Raw genomic sequence first — 13435 nt, forward strand, 5'->3', positions numbered from 1 at the left:
TCGGGAGGGAAGAGAACTAACTCGCAGGGTGCACTTGAATCAGCTTGTATTTTGAACTCAGATTCACAAGTTGCCAACACATGCGTTTTGGTGTGGATCCCCTAGATATTTCAGTGTTTTGTGTTTATGTTTAATTAAATGATATTTTTTTTTATAAAAGTCTCGACTATTTTTTCAGATTATAGTACATAATTATAGTACATGAGAAAAGGGGGGAGGGCACAATAGGTGGAAATTTTCATCAAAATCAAACGCAGGTTTCTTGCAAAAAGCAGGAAATGCTACCCTTTTTATGCACAAAGTTTCTCCAATTTTGATATTTTACGGTAATTATTCACGGTAAAATCCTATCCCAGCACCGAAACTGCCTCCATAGATCACAAGGCGTTTTAAACACCTATTTAGACCAATTAGAATTGCCTCTTTGAGCATGGTCATGTCTATTGTCAGTCAGGGGTATCATACAAGTAATTGCATAGTACAGAATATATTTTCATAATTTGAAACATATTGATTCCATAACTGCAACAATACAATCAGATATTTAGATAATGACTATTGTGTTCTCGTTGATGATATTTTTTTCTAAATATACAAATAATTTGTATCAACCAGAGAACCCAGTCTTAATAAATCAAGAATACATATATTATCTTTTCTTGGTGGTGACGATCTATTGGTTCCATCTTACCTAATGAATATTTTTGTATTTGATTCAATCGGCGCATGTTTGCGGTGAAGTTTAGAGTCACCATATTTTTTTTCTGTACTAACAATTACAATAGGTCGCATGCTTGTTAAAACCTTTGTCTAGATTTTATCACAACTATAGATAATACTTAAAGATTTATAAAGGAAGTATGATTCCAACTGCATGATTTAATAAAAAGTTAGTGACATTTTGCATTTGCATTCAGCGTTTACGTTAGTTTTTTTTTTTTTTTAAAGTAACACATTTTGTAAATGCCCTAGCTTCAAATCTGTGTCTCTTTACCTTATAATACATCGATTTTTGTGGTGTGTTACTGTTTACAAACCTATCGTTATGAATGTCTGAAATGGACTCGTGTGGTGCATCACCGTGCATGGTACAATTTAAAGCTATCTTTGTCTTTTTTTATCAGGTATTCAACTTTCGTAGCTTATATATAGGCCAGTATTTGGGTATGGTGCTTTTATATGGCGTATGAAAAATCTACAGCCCAAATTCTGTTCAATACCGTGCATGTAAAGATGTTTTCTTGGAGTAAGCAAATGTAAGTACGCATTCAAATGCCCTGATAAAAGGAGATCATGATTGTTTGGATACTAGTTTGCCATGTTCCCAGATATGAAATTTTGACTGAATGCGTATAATGCATGCATATATAGCACGATTTACCCTGTCGATATACCCAGATTTTTTTTCTATTTTGTAGTTAATGCAATTCTTACAGTATATATTTGAATGTTACCTTGACTTGTATTTCTTGGCAATTTATGAGATTAATTGTTTCCTATAAATTTCATACCAAGCGGATGTAATGGGAGATGAGTTTCTTGTTATATACTGGTGAAGACAGTCTCAATTAAGTTACGGCGGAATATAGTACAGTTTTTAGATAGTCTAAGATCATGAACCAGGAACACAAGTGTAACAAAAGGGATTTTGAGGACTGCAGGGCCGTAACTACCTATGAGGCAGGTGAGGCAGTTGGAGACATTTTTTTGGAAGTAATAAAATGAAATATTGACAAGATGTACACGAAGAACTTGAATTTGTATTATAAACAACACACGTTTTCAGTTTTAACAGTTATCATGATACGTGATATATCTTTCATTTTCCGGATTTTTTTAATCGAAAGTGAACCATTTCAGTATTTGATTTAGTTTAATTTTCGTGTGGCCATCCATCAGATCTGTTATTCAGTATTTCCTATGTCGTACGAGAACGCATATAAAACTTTGCTTTCAACAATTTTAAATATTTTAATCACATTTATTTAGGGTCTCAATTAAGCAGAGGAAGTTCCCTTTGTATTGTGAATCTTTTATGATATCGGAAATTCGTTACCGGCTGAATCAGCTGTTGGATATTTTTTTTACCGTGTCTAGTCTGGCTGTTCGTCTCCCGATCATACAAGGGCATTATGGTCAATGCCTTAGTAGTTTAAAAACACTCCCATTCGTTATAGTTCTATACATGTCTGTTCAGCTTTCACCAATATTGAAATTCAAGGTCTTCGATAAAAAAAAATATATTGCATTCTGTTATCTTGCTTTATATGTTTTTTTTTAACTTACCAGTTTGATTTCTAAATGTTAGTAACTATAGCTCAAAGTACGGCCCTCAAGACGGAGCCTTGGCTCACCCCGAACAGCAATCTCATTTTTTTTGCATGAAAATTGCTTCCAGGTTCAAGCAATACTAATGAATTTTATAGTAAGGAAATTGAAGTAAAACGGGTCGTTTTTAGCCATTTTACTGAAGAAAAACAAATAAGAGGGGGCTGCGCCTCCAACCCCTGCTCTCTAAGGGGCCTCATTCGGCGGCCCAAAACCCCTGCCTCCCCTTAATTAGATCCCTAGTTACGGCCCTGGAGGTGAAGCAAATAGTTTGCTGAGTTTCAACTTTGATTTGATTTTCTGTTTAGGGTATACACTAATATAAACAAAGAAGATGTGGTATGATTGCCAATGAGACAACTATCCACAAAAGACCAAAATGACACAAACATTAACAATTATAGGTCAGACTAAGGTTTGGAATCTGACGTTTTGCAAAAGTAAGTGCAAACACATTTCGAAGGGAGAGTCAAGCAAAAAATAACAAGGAGATATTCAAACTAAGCGTCAGCTGGTCTTTGTTAGTCTTTTATGATTTTTATTTTAGTTTCTTGTGTATAATTCGGAGTGTAGTATGACATCCATTATCACTTAACTAGTAATATATTTGTTTATGGGCCAGATGAAGGATTTCTACGGGTGGGTGAGTTTTTCACTGCATTGAAAACCAATTGGTGGCCTTCGGCTGTTATCTGCTCTTTGGTCGGGTTGTTGCCTCTGCGACACATTCAGAATTTCCATTCTCAATATTAATATTATTAATAACTATGTTGAACATAATCTGACAATGCTATGCCAAGAAATGAAAACTGACGATAAGACAAACAACAGTACACAAAATGTAACATAGAAAACTTAAAACTGCATGAACAACACTAAAACCGGGTGTGATCTTAGGTTTCCTGTTCCACATGTCGCACCCGTCGTGACTGTCTGTACAAACCTGGTTATAAGTGTACTTCGTAGGTCACATTGGAGGAAAAGAGGACGGGATTGTGTATTGGTATAAAAATGTGAATAGGACGAGTGTTGTGATCTCATAAACATGTAAAACCCCGCCACACTTTTGCGCCTGTCCCGAGCCAGGAGCCTCTGGCCTATGTAAGTCTTGTATTATTTTTATAATTTTAGTTTCTTATCTACTATTTGGAGTTTGTATGGCGTTCATTATCACTGAACTAGTATATATATATTTGTTTAGGGACCAACTGAAGGACGCCTTCGGGAGTTTCTCGCTTCATTAAAGACCCGTTGGTGACCTTCTGCTGGTGTCTGTTCTATGGTTGGGTTGTTGTCTCTTTGACACATTTCCCATTTACATTTTCAATTTTATTATCCATTGTCATCTGTAAGACAAATATTTTATAGCAGTAAAAAAACTCATGATTGTGTACGTAAAATCTTAGAGGGATGGTTTCAAGACTTGGAATTCTTGGTTCAATAGTTTTCTCCTAAGTAGCAACCCTCAACCAAGATCAATTATAACTTAATAGGAAATGCAATCTCTAAAATATGCAGGTGATGTTGGAATGTTGCTACATAGAAATGGAAAGTTCACAATAGGAAACGAAAATCATCTCTTTTGTTTTCAAGTTTTGCACCCAAACCATTTGATATGTTAATTTCAATATGTACGTCAAGATATGGGTCAGACTTAACTGTTTTTATTACTTCAGTCAAGTTAGATTGGATAGATGCATTCGGAGTTTAGTATGACGTCCAGTATCATCGAACTAGTATACATTTTTGTTTAGATGACAGCTAAAGCACGCTTCCGGGTGCGGGAGTTTCTACTGCATTGAGACCCATTGGTGGCCTTCGGCTGTTTCTGCTCTTTGGTCGAGTTGTTTCTCTCTTTGTCACATTACCCGTTTCCATTCTCAATTTTATTCATCATAATCACCTCACTTTGAATAGTCTTGTGATGGAAGCGGAACAATCTACTTCAAATATAGATCTCTGATTTCGTTTTATTATATATACACATGGAAGCGGAACGTTAAGTTACTAGTAATGGATAACCACTTTCCTGTTCATTCTTCATACGAAGCTCTTGTATAAATCGGCAAGAAGAGCATTGGCGGATCCAGGGGTTGGAACCCCCTTTTTTTGCCGATCAATGCATTTGAATGGGGACATATAGCTGGAACCCCCCTTTTTATTCTGGGTTGGGACCCCCTTTTAAAATGGCTGGATCCGCCACTGAAGAGGAACACGATTTGTTCCAATCTGGCACATATATGTTTTGTTTTTTTATTCAACAACAAATTGCACTTTCTGCTGTTAACAATATACCTCACTAGTCCAGCATACCAGTGAAGAGTCCCTGTTTGTTTATAATACCAGGGCCCAGCGCCATAAAACTTTTTTTTTCTGAGTAAAAAAATATTCTCAGAATTAATTATTTTACTCAGCTAAGAATGAGAACTTTTTTATCCGCCATAAAAAAATATTCTCAACGTTGAGAATATTCTCAGCTGAGTATTTTTTTTTCTCAGTTGAGAATTTTTTTCTCAGTGATGTAAGCGGTAAAATAGATGTTTGAAAACTTAAAAGTGTACCAAACTTCGCAAAAACGCAGGTTTTATCTCTTTATCAACAATGTAACACATAAAAAAAATCAATGATGGATGAAATGACAAGTTGCATTTTGTAAGCATTGGTAAATGGACACTGCGCGCTTTGTAAGCATCTCACTAAATGGACAGAAGTTGAGAAAGTCACAGGATATAAAGTCACAAAATCATTTGTGGACAATTGTTTGAAATAAAAGACAAAGATCACAAAATATACACGTTTTAATGATGATGTTTTATCAATTATGTCGAAATCTTCGAAATTTTATCTCCTTGCCCTTGGATTCGGAATGTAATCTGCGTTGACGTTTACGTGAAAGGTGCTTTCTTTCACGTCCGCACTTCTATCGAGTATGGCATGCCAAATAAACATTAAGACGGATCAATAACATACATTATAAATTCAGATGACACATAAGAAGACACTATGTGACATTTTTAGTTAATTGTTTATAACTTTTGTTTTCTCAGATCTATAAACAAACAAAAAAAGAAAACACAACAAAAAACCAACAAACCGGATATTTTTATAATATGAAAGCAAGTAAATAATTGTATTCAATATTCAAGATACATGTATGTAACTTTTAATATAAATTTGATACAGAATTTAAAGCGATTTAATAACTGATCAATTCTAGTAGAAATTGAACATACGACGTCGTGTGAGAAGGCACATGACATAAAATTGCCCATTTCATTTATTAAAAACACCAAGTGATCAAACATTCTTTTTCAAAAATAAAAACAATTAAATAGAACTAACAAAACTATCCGTCACAATGATATATGAGGGTCTTTATAAGGAGTAAGGGGGAATTGGGGTGGTTCTTTTTTTTTCGTATTTTGTAAGAAATATTTATTCTGTAAAATATTCTGTTCTGATCATGCATATGGGATTTTCCTTCTGTATCATGATTTTCACATGATAGATTTTCTTCTGTATCTCCCCTGAATCTGTTACTGTACTGCACAAATCAGACATTTATCAATGTCATACCTGTTAAACTGAACCAAACAGGGGGGAAATTATTTTACATCTTTGTAATAATTTGGATATCTAAGGTAATAAACCGTAGAAATGGTGACATTAGGTATATTTGATTATACATATATTTGGTTTGAAGATATGAGGTACCAATATTGCAATATTATTAAGGTACCATGCAGTAGTAAATTGTAAAAAGTAGATTTAAGAGAGATTAATCTAAAAAGAAAGAAAAAAACAGACCACATAAACTATATATTTTATCCTTGATACAACTGTCTAACATAATATCAATTATTGTCTATATCTCAAATACTTTGGAGAGTATTAAATATAGATTCTTACATTGATACCAGTGGATTATCGGATTTATCCAATCGAGATAGTTAAATTATCAATTTTAAAGTCCGAGCCGCCTCGGCGAGGACTTTAAAATTGATAATTTAACTATCGAGATTGGATAAATCCGATAATCCACGAGTAACTATGTAAGAATCTGTTTCTCTAATGATTAAAAAGACATTTTCTTTTTTTGTTAACCGAAAATCCCCTCCGAGTGCCTTTCACATTGCACGAAGTTGTCAATTTCATTAACACCTGTTATCATATTTTGATTCTTCAAGTTAGCTAAAAAGGTCATGACCCTTAAAATCATCCAATGATCTTTTGAGATCACCGGCAACCACACGTTGATTAAATTTTTTTATACAATGGGTTGAGAAAGGGATAAATTTCCATAGAATTAGAGAAAATATATTTAACATTTATTGCGTGTGGTAGTGAAGAAAAAAGTTATATGTACCTCCAAACAATTCAAATACAATGGTTTCCTTTCTAGAATATCAGTCAAATAGCCCTATCCAAAAAAAAGTGTTCGCTCAAATATCCGATGCCCTCTAAAATGTGGGTAATTTCTTAAAACAAAAGAGCAGTGAAGCAGTTTCACACTAGAATAAAAAAAAGTCTTTCAATCTTTTCTTAAATTCATAGTATCATAGAACCGTATGTACTTTTTTCTTTTGTTTTAGTAACAGTTTGATTGAATAATTTAAATCAATCAACACATTATGAACTCTGGAAAAAAGCCTTAAACCTCAATTTTTACAGTTTTTGACAAAATTGAGTAATTATTCTACAAAATATATGAAAAAGACGGCGTTAACCGAACAAAAATTTTGGACTGAATAAATATGTGTATGCTCTTTTTGGATAACAACTTGGTTTGTGTAGAATAGTGACGTTCTTCAAAATTAAAAAAATATTATTAACAATTGTGATTTTATATTAAATACCCTAAATAGCAACATTTAAGATTTTTTTTTATACTTAAGTATGCTCTTGGCCATACTCAAATATTTAAGAATATTCTTAACTTTGAGTAAAAAAAATCTGAGAATTCTTTTATGGCGGTGTATTTTGCTGAGAATAAAAAATTTGAGAAAATTCTCAGGCTGAGTAAAAAAACTTTACTCAAATAGTTTTATGGCGCCGGAGCCAGAAATCCAGGGTTGTTTTCTGGTAAGCATCAATATATTAAATCAACATTAGTGTTTTAATCTAACAGCTTAGTTATAAAATTATCAGCAATGAAATGATAAACAAGAAAATATCAGCGAGACTTATTTGTTTACCTATAAATACGAAAAAAACATATATGTTGTCAATCAAGAAATCGAATGTCTTGATATTGACAGTTTAATAGAATTTTCATTTTTTTTTTAATTAATTCTGAGTGATTTTTTTTTTACTACAAAGTACGAATTATCCCTTGAGCTTGACTCTAGAAATAGAAAAAAAACAAGTGTCAACAAAACTGCTTACAATACTACTAGAGGAGAAAAATAAGCTGTGTACATGGTCTCTTTCATCAGAGACTTTTGCATAGATCGTTTGTGTATTAGGTTAGAAGTCCATTACTACTAATGGCCTGCTTCTAAATGTATAATGTATTTTTAAAACATAAAGTGAGAAACCACGGTCATTCGTGACTTTTATGCCAGTGCCGGCAACATAGAAAACATTTCTATTCTACCGGCTCCGACTAAAGTATATAAATTAAAGCCATAAAAAATGCACACTTCTATTGAAATCTCTATTCTGCAAACTCCACCAACAACTTCAAATTATTACACATGTTACACAAATAGTTAAATAAGATATCACGATTTCGTGTTGATCAGTGTATATTGACGGAACAAGCCAAAGTGCCCGTAGAGAGACACCGACTGGCCTTAGATAGGAAAGCTGACAATCCGACCTATTGAAATAATAACGACTGCATTCTAGCGCACATCGGCTTCATATACGAAATTCGAACTCACAACAACAGTGTTATCATTGTGCTTTTGAAAGAGAAGTCGGTTCTTTGAGTTGCATATCTGTAAACCATGAAAATCTTTTTCTGACAAAATTGGTTCTGCTTAGCTAGAGCCGGCAAAATAGCCATGATCATATATCATCGGGGTCCGTGCCCCCTCTTTCGTTGGAAAATTTGGTTGGTTATATAGGGAATCATTGAAGCATGACTGGAGCCCCCTCCCCCCTAGAAAAAGTTCTGGATCCGCCGCTGATGTTTTAGTTCCAGGTCCAAGCTTTTTATGATTTTTAAAAAACGGGTTTTTATTAAAAAAAATTGTCTATGACACAGCTATCGAGTATAACGCGAACAGAAAGTACAGTTAAACACTAAACCGTGAGCTAAAGGAGGCCCTTAAAACATATCTATATATATATGCAGTCACATAATTTTTCTGCCTATGTGGTCCAGTTGCCTAGCTCTGAGACTACTATAACACAGTATAGTATAGTAGTCTCAGTCTAGCTCAACTTGATATATTCAGAGACATATAATTGATATATTTTAATATAAGATATTTTCGAGATGTGGCTGCCTATCCATCATGACTATTCTAATTTGGGTAAATCGAAGGGAACAAGGATATTTTAAAATGGTAATGCGATAATAGACCGGGAATTTATCAAATGCGCACAATTAACATCTCGTTATCATTTTTTTTTGCACGGCGAGTATAAGTTCAAGAGTTGATATTTCTCTCAGATATTTCTATATATCGTCTTTAATTAATATGACACAAAGCAAGTCAATTTATAACATTATTGAAGAAAAATGAACGACCTGTGCAAAGATGCCTAACTCAAATATACATACGTCCTTGACCAGTATGTGAAAAAATCCTTATAAAGTACATTCCCCCCCTCTAAAATATTTTAGCACGTTCTCTTTTTATTCAAGGTGTCTGTTCTCCTTCATTTTGATAAACGTTTGTTGTTAAATAATAAATTTTTAATAAGTCGATATTTTCCCGACGCTTAATGACATAATTCGTGACTCATTAATAAAGATTTTTTATTTAAGACAATAAACAGTAGGCAACTGGCTATTATTCACTATCAAGGTCACTCCTTTCCTTTTATGGAATGCCTCTTGTTTCAAGGGCTCAAATTACGGAAATGAATTTAAATCATTGAATACTCGTCATAGTGTTGAGAGAATAAAGAAAAGACATCATAAAAGCTTAGATTTAAAGCTAAAGTGAAAAAGCACACTTAAAAAAAAAGTAAATGGGTTTTTTCCACGTAAAGGAATACGAAACTACCGTAAAAATTTACTGCTGACTTCCGGAAACAACTTCGGAGCAGAACAGATTTGTCATCAATATCGGACCAAGAATATTGTTGATTATTTACAGGAGAAACGGCGTAAATAAGTGAAACAGGCAAAATGCCGGTGTTTCACACAAAGACAATTGAAAGCATTCTTGAACCAGTTGCACAACAGGTAATTACAAAAAAATAACCGGCTGAAATTTGAGGCGTCCGTATCTGGTTGCAGACGCAAAAATATTATTTGAGAAATCAGCTACCAGGATCTCAAGAAGTTTTAATTGGGGACTTATGTTTCATCTCAAGTATATACTTGTATACAAATACTTACATTATTAATTTTCTCTTTTTTAATGTTCTTCTATAATAATGTTTTTTTCTTCTAAAAACTACATGTAGATCAGATTTTCCAACTTGTGAAATAAAGTAACGTAGTAATCCTAAACATAATTCAACTGTCTGCTGCCAGTTGGATATTGGACTGCTGTTTCCAGTGTTGGATGGGGGTCTGATCTGGAATTTAATTTGTTGTTTTTATCAGATTACCCTATCCCCTTGTTATGTTAACGCTTGCAATTTCATGTTGCCCGCCCAACTTCATTACCCATTTTCATCCACAATAATTGTGATTTTCACAAGTCATGCAAACTAAAAAAAGACTAATCCCACATCACCCTTATAGACCCAAATGAGACCCACTTGGACAAATCCTCTTGGAATATTTTCAATCCCCCCTTCATTACAAGATACATGCATTTATTGAGATAAAAAAATATCATATTTTGAAAGTAAACTAAATTGACTGGTTTGTTCAGAAGTCTTCATTTACTTTGGGAGCCCAAAACTGTATAGACCAATCTTGTGGGTTTTTCTTTTTGTTATGATTGAGTTGCACCAGTTGACGATAATTAAATGAGTCATAGTTCCTTCTGTGACATTATATAATATAACAGAAAATTTATGGTAAAATGCATACAACTTTGAAAGCTATTTATGTAAATTTTTAAAGTGATGGAAAGAAATTTAGCAATCAATCATCATTTGTACATTTATCAAATAATAAATGATTAATAATTTGCACAATGTGCATGATGTGGGAAAACTCATCCTCATTTTTTGAAGGTTGATGTACATGTACAATTTAATTTAGAAGTTCATACAAAAATGTACAATGTACAGGGTCCTGTTAAGTGGAAGAAGACCAGTACTGTACAATGTACAAAGATCATATGATTAATGTTTTTTATGCCCCATTTATAGACATTATGTTTTCTGTTCTGAATGTCCATTGGTCTGTCTGCTTGTCATGCTATTTTTCTGTCTACATGTCCATCAGTCTGTCCCACTTCAGGTTAAAGTTTTGATCAAGGTAGTTTTTAATGAAGTTGATGTCCAATCAACTTGAAACATGTTCCTTATGATATGATCTTTTTTATTTTCATTCTAAATTATAGTTTTGACCCCAATTCCACTGTCAAGAGCAAATAGAAAATGAAATGTGCAAGTAGGGCATCCGTGAACTAAGGACACATTCTAGTTCATATTATGTTTGAAAGCCTGTCTTTTAGTCATGTTATTCGGTTTTGTCTGAAGACTCAAAAGGCAAATGATACTTGTCAAGCATTGTATAACAGGCTAATTCCGAGCAACAAGTAAAATAATTTATGATTAGTTTTGAGCAGTTTTGATGATATAAGGGATTAACCTACATCCCTACTTTTGCTTGGATTTTTTGAAGAATTCCAAATCTGCCAAAGTACTTCTGTGCTCCTAAAAGTGCAAGAAACAGCTTGAAGTACAATGTGTAAAGTGTTTTCTTTCGGTTAATTTACATTGTACCCTATTTGAAGTTAGAACTCCATGATATTTTACTTATTTTCTTTAGTGTTTAAAGTAGGGTGTATGTTTTTCATGAATAAGTGCATTTGATTTGGCGAATGGATGCTACACTATGTATCTCATGTTGATTTATATGCCCATATATTGACCTTTGTTGAAGAATTACGAAGATGAATTTTCATCCAAAAAATAAAATAAGAATTAAGTGCAACAGATAATATGCTAAGTTAATTTGCCCCTCTACCTTCTCACAACCTTCACATTATCACAGTCACTTGCCTCTTGAGATTACTTTTATAATGCGTGTAACCAACCCCAATCCCATGAAACTGGTCTATCAATCCTCGTTTGCAATTTAATTTGGCTAGGTTTTCCCATAGATAAAACGAAATGTTTATAAGAAAAACTTTGTGTTGTTTATTCTTTAGTTTTCTATGTTGTGTCATGTGTACATGTACTATTGTTTGTCTGTTTGTCCTTTTCATTTTAAGGCATGGTGTTTATGTTCGATATATATATTTGAGTTTGACTATCCCTCTGGTATCTTTTGTCCCTCTTTTATAAATGTAGAGTAATTTGAAAATGTCACAACAACTGTTGTAATGATGAACAAATGGATGTACTCAAGGTAGAACTATGATAAATAATGAATGGACATTGTAATTTTGCTGTTAAAATTAAGATAAAGTTTTGGATAAATATTTAAGACATCAAATAGTTTATTTATACTGTGGCAATCTTTTATGGAGTTAAATGAAACTTGGACAGATAGTTCTTCAACAATGATCATCAAAAAATAACATTGAATAACATAGTTTGAATTTCATTTATTTATTAATATAACAGCATTTTACTGATAAATGACCTTAGTTTTTGGTGGCAAACGATACCCTTTTAGTCAGCTGACAGCAGCAATAGCAGGTGAGATGCAAAGTTCCATTCAACTCTTCACAAAGCTTAAATTTTTAGAAATTATAAATATATAAAGTTAACGTTGTTCTGAAATATTTTCAAAGGTAGTTGACCAAGAATTTTGTTGAAAATCATGTTATTGCCCTAAAATTTTAAATACACAAAAGTTAATTGATAAATCATTAATTGTAGCCCTTCATGGAGTGTTACTGACTGAATTAGGTCAGGATGATGTTTATACTGTTAAATAACCACTGACATTTGATCCTAGTATTATTTATTTGTTATTTACAAAAATAACAGATTAGAATTGTGTATGATCAAACAAACCAGTCATTAAAAAGATTTCTTATTGTCAATTTCAAATGAAGTTTAAAAGATTAGGAACTTTCTACTCTTAAAGAATTTAAATTTATTGTTATGTTTAATATTAATTCAGGATGCCTAATGATCAAATAATTGTTGGTTTTAAACATGTATTTTTCACACCTTATATGAAAGTTGTATTTTCTATAAGTGAAAGTAACGAATTAATCTTTGTAATGTGGTAGTACACATTCGTAACATACTAGGTCACTCAGAAATAATGATATGGGAATTACTCCTGAGGCTATTATCCAGACTTGTTTATTATTTTGAATAAGTTTATTGTACAGTTAAACTTGTGATATACCCCAACAGAGATTTTTTCACTAAATCTGTGGGATACTTTCTTTATGAATAGGAAATATTATTCAAATTTAGTTTTTTTTTATAATTTATAAATAGAACATTGATCCAAAATAAATGTTCTTTGTAGGTTGAAATTAGAAGGAGAAGTTAAATAGCTCTTGATTTAGTCATGTTAGTAGTTATAAAGATTTTTTTGTATAACTTCTTACTCAAGCTTGACCAACCTTTTTTTAGCCAAATAAAGCTTTACTGAGTTCTTAAATGTGATACATATTTTTTGTATGTGTTTGTGTATATCTTAGATCTATACCTAAAGACAATGAATTGAAAAGACTAGGACCAATACATGCAATATAGATACATATACTTGTGACCTGTGTACATTTATATATATTAGTCCCTGGACTAAGGTAGAAAATGTATTTAAAAAAAACTCTTTGGTGAAGAGATAAACATGTTTTTTTCTATTTAAACTATGACTAAAACAAGAATTAGA

At 32.7% G+C, this 13435-nt stretch overlaps 1 protein-coding gene across 7 annotated transcripts in view; it reads left to right on the top strand.

The window, feature by feature from the left end:
- Positions 1-9377: 9377 nt before the first annotated feature.
- LOC134701771 (vinculin-like) overlaps positions 9378-13435 on the top strand; it is a 50841-nt gene continuing 46783 nt past the window's right edge. For 2 of the 7 annotated variants that reach the window (XM_063562894.1, XM_063562900.1), the window contains exon 1: positions 9378-9691. In XM_063562894.1, the coding sequence (XP_063418964.1) occupies positions 9635-9691 (57 nt within the window). In that variant the 5' untranslated portion in view covers positions 9378-9634. The remainder of the gene's footprint in view (positions 9692-13435) is intronic. The other 5 variants (XM_063562896.1, XM_063562897.1, XM_063562895.1 and 2 more) reach the window with 4 other exon arrangements.

This window comes from Mytilus trossulus, unplaced genomic scaffold (genome assembly GCF_036588685.1).
Source record: "Mytilus trossulus isolate FHL-02 unplaced genomic scaffold, PNRI_Mtr1.1.1.hap1 h1tg000343l___fragment_1__unscaffolded, whole genome shotgun sequence".
Taxonomy (NCBI): domain Eukaryota; kingdom Metazoa; phylum Mollusca; class Bivalvia; order Mytilida; family Mytilidae; genus Mytilus; species Mytilus trossulus.